This window comes from Diuraphis noxia, unplaced genomic scaffold (assembly GCF_037042655.1).
Source record: "Diuraphis noxia isolate RWA-SAM2 unplaced genomic scaffold, SU_Dnox_SAM2 contig0002, whole genome shotgun sequence".
NCBI classification, from domain to species: domain Eukaryota; kingdom Metazoa; phylum Arthropoda; class Insecta; order Hemiptera; family Aphididae; genus Diuraphis; species Diuraphis noxia.
In genome coordinates, this window is record NW_028301712.1 from 37,407,900 (window position 1) to 37,421,682 (window position 13,783).

Here is a 13,783-nt window from a genome sequence, read left to right on the forward strand (position 1 = left end):
ATTGAAGTTATTATTCCGGTAGTAATCCACTCTTTTAGTTCAATAATTTTTTTAGGTTTGTAGTTATTTATAGAGAATGTAGAGTGATAAATGAATTCTGTTATTTTATTATTAAAAATTTCAACCCTATTGTCTACATTATCGATATTTAAACAGGAACACCAATTTTCTGTGCTGATTAATAAGTTTAAGTGACTAAAATTTACCTTATTTATATTTAAATTTTGACAAGTATTTATATTATTAATAACTATATCAGATAAAATCAATGTTGTAGCATAATGATCGGTTATGTCACATTTTAATGTATATGAATTTATTTTATTTGTATTCTTTAATAAAAACAGTAACTCCGTCACTTTTATTTAGTGTTCCTAAAGAATTAAAAGATTTATAACCATTTAAAGTATATTCAAGGTCATTCAAAAGCCATGTTTCTCATAGAATAATGATATCAAAATGATTTTTAATTGAGCTAAGTAACATTGCAAGTTGATCAAAATGAGCGTTAATACTTCTAATATTAATTTGAAAAATTGAAAATTTCAGTCGTCTATAAATACCTCAAAAAAAGTCAAACATTTTTGAAAATTAAACTGTATATACATAGATAACACTAACATAAACATTTGGTGAAAATTTCAAGTATTTACAGTGATTAGTTTTTGAATTGCAACCATATAAAAAATCGCTTTGGTCGAAAACTGGTTTTGCGTAAAAATTCCCGTTTTTTTGTCATTTTTTTTTTTGTTTTTCTTGATTTTTTTGAGAACTGTTGGAAAATGTTAACTTTTGACCTCTATAAAGCACCAAGGATATTCACTTTTACATCAGAAACCACCCCCAAACTTTGAAATTTAAGCATTATTTCGACTAGTTATACTGTACATAGACACAAAAAAAACACACACACACATCAGTACATTCATCACTTCGTTCAGAATCTAAAACACATTATTGTAAAATCAATACATTCATCACTTCATTCAGAATCTAAAATTTAAACCGGAAAGTCAAATATTTTAATAAGTAATAATAATCTATAATATATCCTAGACAGATAAACCGTCTCTGCTCAGAATTGTTTTTCGTATACAAATATACAATGATATAATATCATTGGATTAAAATTTTATTCCATCCATTATAGTAACCCACTTGTAACCTACTGTACAGCAGAGTGACATCCACGACTTACCCGATTTTTAAGTATACATATATTTTATGCAGGCATACGCTTTTTAAACCTAACCCTTTGACTATATTGGAGAATCAAAACACATTTATTTGAATATCTCCCTATACTTGAATAATCTATAGGTACCACCATATTATGATTGTTTAAATACAGTAAAATATCAAGCCAGAAATACTCACACGAGAACGCTAATGCAGTATAATAATATAAATATTCGCTTGGGTGAATAATTTTTCACCCAGGCATATAATACTTTAACGTATGTATAATAGGAACGTCTAACCAATGATGCAAATATATTAACTGGGACATATGTTTTTAAGTTTTACTTCACAGACACGCATTTGGTAAAATGTTTTGAGTGTCATACAGAAATGTACTGAACCGTTATAAAAATTAATTTAAAAATAATAAAGGATTAAATAATGAATGGATTTTCATTTTAATTCATATAATTTATAATACCCATGAATTGTCAAGTTTAAATCTTATATGTGTATTCGTTTTGACTTATGCAACTCATTACAAATGGAATGATATTATTCCATAAATTATAAAGTTTGATTATTTGTTTTTAAATGCAACCACTGGACACTCTCGGTCACCGTAAGTTTGTCCGTTAGAGGTGTCCGCTATTTAGAGGAGGGGGGGATAAATTCTCGAAAATAACTCAGAGAAATTAATAATTAAATATTTACAGCATATTTTATTATTTATATAATATTTACTATCAATGATATTTCTATATATTTCTATTATTTTAATGCAAATATTAATTGTACATATTATTATTTAAAAAATTAAAATTCAATGAAAAATTCAATTACTTTAACTTGTTTAGACCTTGATGCATAGTAATTTTATGTATCAGGACATTTTCTAATACAACTGTGTTGGAGACAATACGTTTACGAATACGTTTGTATGTAACGAAATCACAAACACAACTAAATACGAATAGGAAATAGTAATGTAGGATATTTCACAGAACATAAACTGCTAGAAAAATGATTTAATCAACGAGATAGTGAACAGATAAGATTAACTTAAAACTATAAAAAATAGATAGATATTTATAAAGGCATTCCACGATTATTCTATATTTTAGAATTGTCAAAATCAAAATCAAATTACCATAAAAAAGTCCGTTATTTAGGGATTTTCCTGTATAATAATAGTAAAAATGATCCAATTTCCGAAAAAATGTCTGCTATTTAGAGGTGTCCGCTACTTAGAGATGTCTGTTATAAAAGAGGTTTCACTATATATATTAATTTGTATATTATTATGTGTATATGGTTACTTTAAAAGTTTAAATTCTCACATAACAATTAAGATGTATTTAAAGCTTTTTTTCCTTCATTTTAAAAACGATCTGTGAAAACAAGCACATTAACTATTAAGTAATTTAGATATGATAAAAAAAAAAAAAGCGGGTAAGTCGTGGATGTCGCTCTGCTGCACAGTAGGTTACTGTAATGGATGGGATTAAATTTGAATGCAATGATAGGTATCATTGTATACGAAAAACGATTCTGAACGGAGATGATTTGTCAGTCTAGGATATATTATATTTAAATATTGTCATATATTCTATTTTGAAACAAATATTTTATTTTTCAATTTAGACACATTTTGCATAAGGCATGGTTAATCAATTAGTGTAGTTATCATAATTCATAATACCTTATATTATCATAGATATACATATACCTGGTTTGAGGATAAATCGTTATCATTACGCGATTTCATAAAAATTTAAAACTCAAACGCTCATAACATTTTTCCTATAATGACGCTTCAAATTTTCTCTATAGTTATTTGAAGCAAAACTTATGGAAAACTTAGTGTTGTATTTTTAATCCTTAGTTATAAACGCAAAAATTTTTATGATTTTTCAACTTCAAAATTACTTGCAAATTTTCGCGTTTTCTACAGATTTCGTAAAATTTTGAACTATAAACGCTTATTAAAAAAAATTGTGGCTTACGATTTTTAATTTTTTTTAGCTGCAATAAGAGCAACTTATAAGGAACCTTGCATTAAATTTTCAAGTTTTTTTGGACGTCCAACATTTTTTTACCGACACTTCAAAAAAAAATTCTCAAAAAAAATTAAAATTTCAGTGGTCTATAAATAACTAAAAAAAAGTCAAAAATTTGTGAAAATTAAACTGTATATAGAGAACACTAACATAAACATTTGGTGAAAATTTCAAGTATTTACAGTGATTAGTTTTTGAATTACATCCATATAAAAAAATCGATTTGGTCGAAAACTGGTTTTGCGTAAAAATTCCCGTTTTTCTGTCATTTTTTTTTTGTTTTTCTGGATTTTTTTGAAAACTGTTGGAAAATATTTACTTTTGACCTCTATAATGCACCAAGGATATTCACTTTTACATTGGAAACCACCCCCAAAGTTTGAAATTGAAGCATTATTTCGACTAGTTATGCTGTACACAGACACAAAAACAAAAAAAAACACACATCATTGTAAAATCAATACATTCATCACTTCGTTCAAAATCTAAAAACATAACATATAATTTGAAAAAGTAACAGCTTTTAAGGTAGTCACCCATTGGTGACACCTACTAACTTTTAGTTGGATTAACGATTACTTAAGTAGATTGCGATTCCAATTACGTTTAAGCCTGCGTGAGGAGTTGCCTGGGATATACAGTGAAGCCATGTCTTTAATGAGATGATTAGTACTGGAGTTGGGTTTGGAGTGGAAACGGTAGTATTGCATTTTGGCGTAGTCAATGACATTTATTATTTTGAGGTCGTTGTGAAGTGAAAGGTTTTCATGTACCATGGAGTACCATATTTTATAGTGCGTAGGGCAATATTTTGGAAAGATTAGATGGGGTGAATGTTTGAGGGTTTGGCCATCCCCCATATTTGAATACCACATGACCATATAGGTCTGATCATTGTATTATACAGTAACATTTTGGTTTTTAGATTAAGTTTAGACTTAAAGAGAGGTCGGAAGAGATGATGGAGTCTACTGTTGGCAAGTTTCCTTTTGTTTTGGAGATGGGGTTTCCAAGTTAAGCATTTGTCTAAAATTATTCCTAGATACTTTGTCTTGTTCAAGATAGGTATGTTTTTATTTTTGAGTTTTATGGTTGGGCAGATGCCAGGACGTAGAGCGAAAGTGATTTGGGAAGATTTGCTTTCGTTAATACTAATCATCCAGTTATTGTCTCAGTTATCTATAAGATTTAAATGTTCTTGAAGGTATTGTGCAGCTACAGTTATGTCAGTGTTTAAAGTTTTACATAATTATTATACGTTGTACAAATTAATACACATTCAAATAAATCAAAACCAGGAAAAACACAATTGAAAAACCTTGAATTTAAAATAAAATAAAAAATAATACTTAATAGACTGAGGATCTGTCACAATAGAAAAACACGCATTATGGTTTTCTGATGTAAAAGATATAGATTATCAATATCAAGCGCGGATCTAGAACATATTTTAGGGGGTGGGGGGGGGGGGGGGTCTTAAATAAAATTTCAGCCTAAGTCTGATAAAAACATTGTTCATACCATGTAAGCTAATAGGCAAATATTATTATTTAAACCCAGTTTATTAGTACAATACAGTATAATATAAAATAATTTGATAAGTAATATAAATGGTTTAATTAATAATGATACGTAATATATATAATAGAAAATCCACCATCCTACCGGGAGGGGGGGGGTCATGTCCCCTTGCTCTCCTTCACCCCCTTGGATCCACGCCTGTATTATGTGAAACTTACAGAGAAGAGATCGAAGAAAGCAATATACTCAACACCTTGTAGCGCTAGGACTTCACGCTTGAATGCAACTTAAGTTATTACAATTATCAAAAAAAAAACCAAACTAAACAATTTAATTTTAAAATTTAGAAATAATCTGCACAGCTGAAGGTAATTTTGAATACATAAAAAAAAATGTATACTAGTATAATTGTCACAATCGAAAATAGAGTATTTCTTTATAATAATATTATGTAAGACAAATTATGCATTATATAAGTAATATTATTATCCTAATAAATTGTGGATACATATGGGAGATTGAATTAAAAATCAACACAGTTGCTCTTCACATCCATGCTCACAGCACACAATCTTAAAGATATCTATTTCTCACTTATACCGTAAGAAAAATTGAACTCCAATTGGTTGTGGGCGATTTGAGTATTTTGTTTTAATTATCACGATCGGAATTACTATTTGCTTTTGCAACAGACGACGTTAATTTTATTTAGTTTTATTTATGCATTTGTGTATATTATTATTATGTTCGATTCAAAGAATATAAAACTCGTGTGTCGAACAGAAATTATCGATAAATGTGACTGCTATTCCGTCTACACTGCTGCGGTAAACGCACCAATAATATAATTGTACTTATTCGTATTCAGCCGGCGTGAGAATTATAACCGTATCGTAATCGTGGGCAAACGACGCACGTTCGTGTATTGTCATTAAATTATGCTGACCGTAATTCGACAGGGTAGTGGAGCTTAACCAAATTTTACAAATGGAATATAATTTGATAACGGCGTAATGTATACGTGCCCCTACGTATATGCACATAATATATAGGTAATTCAAATGGGTTAGATACGCGTATATACATACATAAATATATATATATATAATATCAGATTGTATATTTTAAACAGCGGACAATAACGATTTGAACTGCGCACGAGGTTTGTACCGTATTGCCGGGGTTGTGTTTTGGGGTCTCTGAAATCCTATATCATAATATTATAATGTGTTGTTGTATTAGAAACATCATCAGAGACAGTGAACCTATCTACGTAGAGTACAGAGTATAGTATAGTATATCAGTCTTGCTTACGATAATATATTTAACAAATCTGTTAAACAATAAATGAACTATAGTCCATACTTAATATTTCATAAAAGCGTATTGAAATAATTAAATGTAAATAAATAAATAAGTTCTATGTAACGGAAATTAATGAAAACTTTTTTCGATTAATTGAAAATAAGCTTAGATAACATAGGAGATTGCATAATATGCAAAAACAAAACTGACCGTCCTGCAAAAATGCAGCTTGGGGTGATCGCCCTTAAATATGTTTCTCATTATGATCAATACACACTTTTAATTTGAGATAACCATTAACCCTTCTAGATCATATGTTTGGATGATTAATTTAACATCAAAAACTCATTAACTCAAAAATAATTAACGTTTTTTGAAAATATTTTTTTATATTATATAAATTCATCAACTGCTATACGAATAACTATATTAAATTACGAACAACAAACATGTTGGAAAAAAATTTTTTAATAATAATTTTCTTTAAATTGTATTATACCAGATTCCACAATAAACTTCAACAACACACAAATCCACTTATCTCTAAATTATCAACGAACACACTCCTTGGTAACCCACGCCGCGCGCCGTAGACTTAAAAGGCAATGGTGTAGAGATCTTATTCTTCAATAAGCAAGCGGAATAAGTGCAAGACATTGCTATCAGGTAAAATCTTTCAAAATTTCAAAATTATGATTGTTATTACTGTCACTATATATAGGTATATAGGGTGTACCACTGGATATCCTCCCTAATCACACAATTCATGTTATTTACTTTTATTTGTCAACTATCAAACTACTCATTTTCACAAAGAATATGTATACATTGTAGATTTACTTCAATAAATGAAAAAAATAACTATCTTTATAGTTTTTAAAATTTTACCTTTTGAATTCATATAATATTGTAACTAGCAACTACGCATATTTAAATATTTTCTCTTGTATTCACTTATTGATAAATAAATAAAAACATTTAAAATGTGTAGTATACTATAAGTCTATAAAATAAACCTTTAAAGGTATTAACTTAAAATTATAATAAAATACTTTTTTAATAAGAAAAAGTAGGATAATCTAATAAAGTATTAATTAATTTATTTATTTTTTTTCATTAAAATATTAACACAATTACTATACAAATGGGGATTATAAGGGTTAGATCTCATTCTTTGTGTAGAATATTGATTTTTTTAATTATCTATACAAATATTTATATTATACTATGTCAATAATTTTAAAATCACTTCATATTTATTTTAAATATTATTGTACTTAAAACAATAACTTATGTCAATTTTCTGTATTGCTCTATTATATCATATTATAATTTCATATTGTGCTGTACGATTTTTGTTTGTAGTTACGATAAACTCATATTATTAATTATAGTGTATAATTTATCAATATTTTATATAATAGCTTATAATACGTATATATTTGATCCAGTTTACTTACAGATAAATTGTATTAAGTTATTATGGTAATTATAATTCATTTTTATTATAAATTACTAAAAATTTACATTTACCTGTATAAGATGAAAACAAAATCTTTTCATCTTATTATCAATTTGTGAAGTTTATTGTAATTAAATGATTATGATAACAGATATTACTCATTAAACAATTGTGTTATACATTTTCTTGAAATTTAAAAACCGTTAATATATAAATATTAAAAATGGTGATTTGTGTGATGGTACAAAGACATTATCACATCCTGCAACCACTAGTCAACTGTTTTGGCTTACAAGAGGGCTCAAAGGTTTAAAATAAAATCCTCACGTCATAAAAAACATTTCACAATCTATATTTTTTCATAATTCAATTATTAATTTTACCCTTGAAAAAAAAATCCTTCAGACATTTTATAAATACTTATACAATTTTCAGTATAATCACTGGGTTTATGAAAAATACAAAATTACCCTACATAATATTTAAAAGTTTTATTATTTTGTATTATTATATTGCTATACGTACGAGTAGGATTGTCGATGAACGATACATAAAAGCTGAATCCGTTGCCCCTACGTGGAACTCGATATTGTATCAATGCAGCATTCTGTGATGATTTCAATATCTGTTTGTGTTTTTTTGTCCCGCACATCTCGAAGAAACGATCGTTCATCTGTTTTGGATGATCTTGTTCGTTGGGAAACAGTTGCCCGTTGAGTTCCCATCCATCCACAAACTATTCACAAGTAAGATAATATATAGTAGGTGTATAATACTGTAACTTATTATACTGAGAAATGAATTAGAAGAAATTCAACGTGAGATAGGGCGATAGGTAAATTGATCGTAAACATAGGGGACAAGATTTTGAAAGTGTGGAATGAAATTCCAAAAGATTATTCCACTTTAAAAATAGTAGCACATGCTGTTTTGTCTATTTTTTTTCGACTTATTCATGCGAGTCACTATTTTCAGAAATTAATTTTGTAAAATCTGATTTAAGAAACCGACTAACTGATGAATACAGTGCCACGTGTACTTTATTAAAAGTTACTAATTATAAACTATAAATATCAACGAATTGGCATCAAGTGTTCGACAACATAAATCCCATCAAAATAAATAATTAACAAAGCAATATTATTATAATTATTATTATTATGTACCTAAACTAACCTTTTTATACTAATACATTAATTATACAATCAAATTATAATATAACAAAACATGAATACTTTTAATATTTAATATTTTTTAAATTCTTTTCATGGCACGCTCTAAAAAAAAAAAGAAAATGTAATGTTGGGCACGCAGTGTTCAAAAGTTTTGCCATTCCTGTTATAGACTACGGGGATGCAAAAATAAATGGTAGGTTTTAAGATTTTACAACAGTCAATGACGTTTGTAAACATTTTAATAATAATAGTTTTATATAAAAATGTATTGAATTTAAAATAGTTACAGAAAAAAAAAACAACAAAGATACTCATTCAATCACGAACGCTTTTTATATACAGGGTGTATGTGATAGTGTGATAGATGTATATGATATTTAAATCCAATTTAAGCTTGCAAATCTCTCCAGGGTACTAAATATAGCCTAGTTTATATTATAATATATTAAAATATGGCTACTACTATACATCAAATCCAAATATATTGAAACGATTTTTAACAAAGTTATTGTTTCAGTATAACAATATCTATCCATTATTAAAACTGTATACTAAGGGGTATGCAAATCATATATTAATAAAATAAACCTACTAAATATTAACTGTAATAATTATATGGCGATGATATTATCTGTCTGTGATTTACAATAAGTACCCCGATGTAATACAAAAGATAATAATTACAAACAATTTACCTATTTGTTAAACACAATAAAATAATAATTGATAGATAAATTGGCATAAATTATATGGGATTTGTTCGGAATACAACATATTCAGTATTTTTAAATAACAATCTAGCTTGACTTAAAAGCGATCAGCGCATTTTTTAAATATTAATATCAAATTGTATATTATATTTTATTTATAACCAAACAAGGTTAGGTCTAGAGATATATCAGGCTAATAAGATAAATAAAAAATGAATTTCTGATAAGAGTTCGATTTCTATTGTTTTATCGTTATTTTATTTACCACAATATGTTTAATATACAATTTAATCGTAATATATTGTACGTACCTAATGGCTAATATACATATTACGTAAAGAAGTAGGTAACTAAATAATTGAATGAAATCGTAGGTATATAGTAGGTAAACACAAATAACTTATGTTAAACAAAAATAAACCATTATAAACCTGATATTTTTGAATATACACAGTCAGTATTGGATCATGGACAGAGTGAACAATCGCTTTTGTACATCAATCATAAATTATTATATAATATATTTAAGTCTATATTATTTCGACAGTTAATTTGAGTTGAAATGGCTTAGATGGTTTGTACAAAATAAAAAAAAAATTATAAATGTACTATTTTCAACATTCTAAGTGTTTGTATTACGTTTGTGAGTCCAATTAAAATTAAATAAAAGTGATACATGAATTGTTTATAGGCCATTTAATGATCAAAAAGGTTTTTCGGAAAGTAAAACAATTACTGTAATGGCATTCTCGCTCCCGTTCCCGCTCAAGATCAAAATTTAAATTAATATACCTATGTGAGATTCCCGTTTTGCTCTTTGATACAATAATATTAAAATATAAATTATAATGATAGTTATGTTATGTGGAGGTGTTTTGTTTTTGACATTTTAATAAAAAATTGTTCGTTAAATACAATCAAAAATATTTTTTTTTAGAATCTATTCATTTATATGACCTTTCGATACTAGGCATTACAAACAAGAAAATCAAATAGGTTTCAGAATGATTTTTTTTTTTTTAATTGTAAGATTTACCTAGGTTGTACCAAGATGAATTTTACGGGTTATTCAGGAATGATGGATATATTAACTAAAACGATCACCATGCCATTTATTTTCAAGTAAACAAGATGGATTAACGGTGAGAGTGATGGACAAATAGTTAGAACTATTAAAATTAAATGTTATTATAAACTTGTTTGTAATATATAGTATGACGCTACTCAAGGACTTTTTGAATTTTTCAGATCTAAGTGAGACATATGATTTAGAAGCATGTAGATATAATAACGGTATACTGATTAGATGGAGTACTTAAGGATAAAATTGTTTGATATTTTAGCTGCACTTTATTGTTGTTTTATGTGAGTTTACCATGTGAGTCTTTGTCAAGGTGGTCACCTTATAGTATCTAAAAACTATTTTTTAGGAAATATAACATGTCAATAGACAAAATGTTAAGTAGAATTGGTATTCGTTCTTGTGTACAATACGCTTATGAGAGTTGAAATGGCCATTATTTTTTATTATAAATAAATAATCACTGTAGCCATATTTATATATAATATTAATAAATAATAACATATATTCATGTATAGTGCGTCTCTATAATAGTTTATACTATTCACATATATTAATATATTATTTAAACGAATTTATATTTAAAAAAACTTCAATTGTATTTTTTATTATTTAAGTAGATGAATAAGTAATCGAAAAAGTTCAAGTCCTAATTATTTGACCCTTTTATAGAAAAAAAAAAGCAGGTAAGTCGTGAATGTCACTCTGCTGCACAATAGAAAATGCCTATACAGTTAAACCTCTAAATACCTGACACTCTCGGTCGCTTAAACTTCGTCCGCTATTTGGAGGTGTCCGCTATTAAGAGGGGAAATACAGTGAGTACACATTTCACCGTTCCAAAAATTCCGTCCGTTATTTGGAGGTGTCCGCTATTGAGAGGTGTCCGTTTCACAATATAAACATTCAGTATAAATTTCAAGTATCTGCGGTCATTGGTTTTAGAGTTACACCAAAATAAGAAAATCGCTAAATGAGAAGTCTAGTGAAAATCCAAGTAGTTGTAAAAATTTAAATTTCAAACGCTCATTAAAATTTAATTTGAATTTCCGATGGACAGTTTTTTTTTGTGATAAAGATTGAAAAACTTGTAAGGAATCTTGTATTAAATTTTCATATTTTAGATTCAAAAAGAAAAATATTTATGAATTTCTAGCTTAAAATAATTTGCGAATTTTTGTAATTTTACGTATTTTGCCAAAATTCAAACTTTGAATGCTTATAAAAAAAATTGTGACTATGAATTTATTTAATTTTTTAATTGCTATTGTAATAACATGTTAAAGGTCTTGTATTAAATTTTCAAGCTAGTGAAAATCTTATGTTGTAAGAATTTAAATTTCAAACGCTTATTTTTTACTTTTGATTCATTAATCAAATTTATATTTTTAAATAAGAACCTTGGTTTTTACAATCAATTTACAATCTGACGATTTTTATGAATATAATAAAACATGATTTGATTGAGTGGCTTTTGAGTTAGGTATTAAAATTTAAGTACCTACTGTACGAACTTTCACAGTTTGAATTATACATCACGCATTGAACCCCGGGTTATCGGAATGAGATAGTTTATCGAATTATTGAGCGTTTGACAAATAAAAAAACAACATATTATTAATACAAGAATATTTACATATATAATATAGTATCGCAAATTTATTTTATAATTATTTATCAGTGTAAAGTTTTAAATTTTCAACTTTTAAGTTACTTTTATTTCTAAACTATAATATACTGGGCATGTTTTTAACTCAAATTCACAAATTTATCATTTCTCGTATATGATAAAGATGAAGTGAAAAAAGTGTCCGATTACTGAGATTTTTGACTGATGGGTGTTGGACTATCAGTGTCTTACTATGACTACCTATAATAAGAATAATAGTCTTCGATAGACTAATATTTCACAGGGGATATGATGATTGTAGTATTATTATATTATAATAAACATGTTATGAGTTATAAAAACTACCTATATGAGTGTCATCCGTCTTCGAGTGTTACCTATTTATTATTTAAAGTTATTTAAATATTAAATCTTACATTTTTATGTTTTATTAAACACGTTAATGTACCTATTATAAAAATAATTGCATATTGTAAAAGAGTTTTCGAGATTTTCCATCATATAGTTTCTGGATGATTGGAACTCTCAAGTCTAAGATGTTGATACTATATAGAGATTTTATAACATACGAGTGATTGAATCCCCATTGTATATTTTGTACATTACATAAATTATAGTTTTACTAGTAATGTTATCTAATGAATCGGATACCCTAAACATAAATATTTACTTAATTTAACATTAAACATTAAGCCTCGTAGGTTCTTAATAATGACGTTATTAAAACATCTAATTAAATATAATTATCACACTATAGTTTTGGATTGTAAAAATATATTAATAACGACTTTTGAAAAATAAATTACATATAGGTGTCTAATATTTGTGTAGAATTATTTCGTATTGATTTATTCACAAATATTTTTATCAGAAAATTATTTATACATGGTGACCAAAAAAATTATCTTTACAATAATCCACAGTTATAAAAAAAATGTACACAAAATAAATTTAAACGTAAATTCAATTATCATTGTAATTTATATTAGGTACATGACGCATTTAAACACTAATGCATAATATATATTTAAAACACTAAATACGCTACTGATGTTTTTGAATTATTCAGCAATAATATTTTGAAATGTAAAATAATTTAAATCTAACAAACTGGAATTGATTGGATTGAAAGTCATGTCCAATTGCTTATAATATTTATCGGAGGTTTTGATATATAATGCTAGTTGTTCATTATACCTACTAACGTTGTACACATTAAGATTCTTGATGACGGTGAATCGAGCCAAATCGGCCAAAGAGTAATTTTACCATCTTCATCTCTCTAGATACAGCAACATAAACGAAATCCCGCGGTCAACATCGTGGAGAAGGTTTAAAGCATATAGTTGCATAGGCCTAAATTCTGCTCATGAAATATTGAGAGAGGGGTAAAATAGGAATCAACTGATTGCGTCATCTGTCCAGTAAAATCAAATTAGAATTTTTTTTTACAAAATGCATTTTTAATGGTCGACGAAGTGCACGGGATCAACTAGTACGAATGTATATAAATAATAAATAACTTTATCTTAATGTATAAAAATCTCGTGTCACAATGGAAAATTTATGTCGCCAAACAACTCCTAAACGGCTTAATTGATTTTCATGAGATATTGTGATATTGTGTAGATTTGACAGAGTGATGTAAACTATTTTT

The 13,783-nt window shown here is 27.1% G+C and overlaps 1 protein-coding gene across 1 annotated transcript in view; it reads right to left on the reverse strand.

The window, feature by feature from the left end:
* LOC107162896 (corticotropin-releasing hormone-binding protein) overlaps nt 1-13,783 on the reverse strand; it is a 49,664-nt gene that overhangs the window by 7,112 nt on the left and 28,769 nt on the right. The window contains exon 4 of the mRNA XM_015510039.2: nt 8,056-8,266. Coding sequence (XP_015365525.1) covers nt 8,056-8,266 — 211 coding nt within the window. The remainder of the gene's footprint in view (nt 1-8,055; nt 8,267-13,783) is intronic.